At 42.8% G+C, this 926-nt stretch overlaps 1 protein-coding gene across 1 annotated transcript in view; it reads left to right on the top strand.

Annotated features, from left to right (window-relative positions):
* Positions 1 to 926, top strand: part of LOC101849915 (carbonic anhydrase 7) — a gene marked incomplete in the record, with an annotated part of 45,935 nt that overhangs the window by 2,196 nt on the left and 42,813 nt on the right. The window contains 1 exon segment of the mRNA XM_005095244.3: positions 63 to 567. Coding sequence (XP_005095301.2) covers positions 498 to 567 — 70 coding nt within the window.

The raw sequence follows: 926 nt of genomic DNA, 5'->3' as shown, positions 1-926 counted from the left end.
CAAAAAAAAAGAAAGGCAAAATGATAACGCTTTCTCCCATCTATGTACTCTTACTCTCTCAGGAATCCATCTCGCTCACCAGCCCCACGACCCAGGAAGATTTCAGCAAGCGAGAGTACAGCCCCGCCTCATCACCATCACCATCACCATCACCACCACCACCACCACCAGCAGCAGCAGCAGCAGCCAGCCTCCCGTGGCGCGGGTTAACTCTCTCTAACCAACCAACCAACGAGACCGCGCACTGCACCAACAAAACTCCCAGACTTTTCACTTTGTTCGGGAAAATCCGACTTGCGCGCCAGCCGTAAAGCATAGTACGTCATCAGTATCAAAAGGAACTAGATTCTAGTACGTGTTAGTGTTAGTGTTAGATAATATTCCTTTGCCTGCTCCTGTGACGATCATTTGTGCCTGGAATTCTCTTCACGATTAGTACAGAGCAGACGAGAAGACGAAGTTTTCACAACTTACTGCCCTCTCTGACGTCAGCAACAATGATCCGGCTAGTATTGTTCACCCTTTCCGCCTTGCTTTGGATTCCAGAAGTATCCTCGGATGCAGTGCGTAAGTATAACATTTAATTTTTTTTTTACTTTCTTAAAAAAATCTGTTTGACTTTTGAATTAAAATATTCTTGTGTGTTATTTTTTTTGGTACCGTAGACCATTGAAACATAAAAAAAAAAATTACTACTGTACTATCCAGATTTAGTAAGATCTCATCTAGATCTAGATCTATAAGGTCTTCCGTATAATTTTTTCCCAAGTTCCTTTGAACGAATTGATTTCACTATCTCATTCATTTCAATTTTTTCTCTGTCTGTCTGTCTGTCTGTCTGTCTGTCTGTCTGTCTGTCTGTCTGTCTGTCTGTCTGTTTGTGTGTCCGTCTGTCTGTCTGTCTGTCTGTCTGTCTGTCTGTCTGT

Source organism: Aplysia californica, unplaced genomic scaffold (assembly GCF_000002075.1).
Source record: "Aplysia californica isolate F4 #8 unplaced genomic scaffold, AplCal3.0 scaffold00098, whole genome shotgun sequence".
Lineage (NCBI taxonomy): Eukaryota > Metazoa > Mollusca > Gastropoda > Aplysiida > Aplysiidae > Aplysia > Aplysia californica.
The sequence above is the reverse complement of the archived record's forward strand: the minus strand, read 5'-3'. Positions and strand labels throughout refer to the sequence as shown.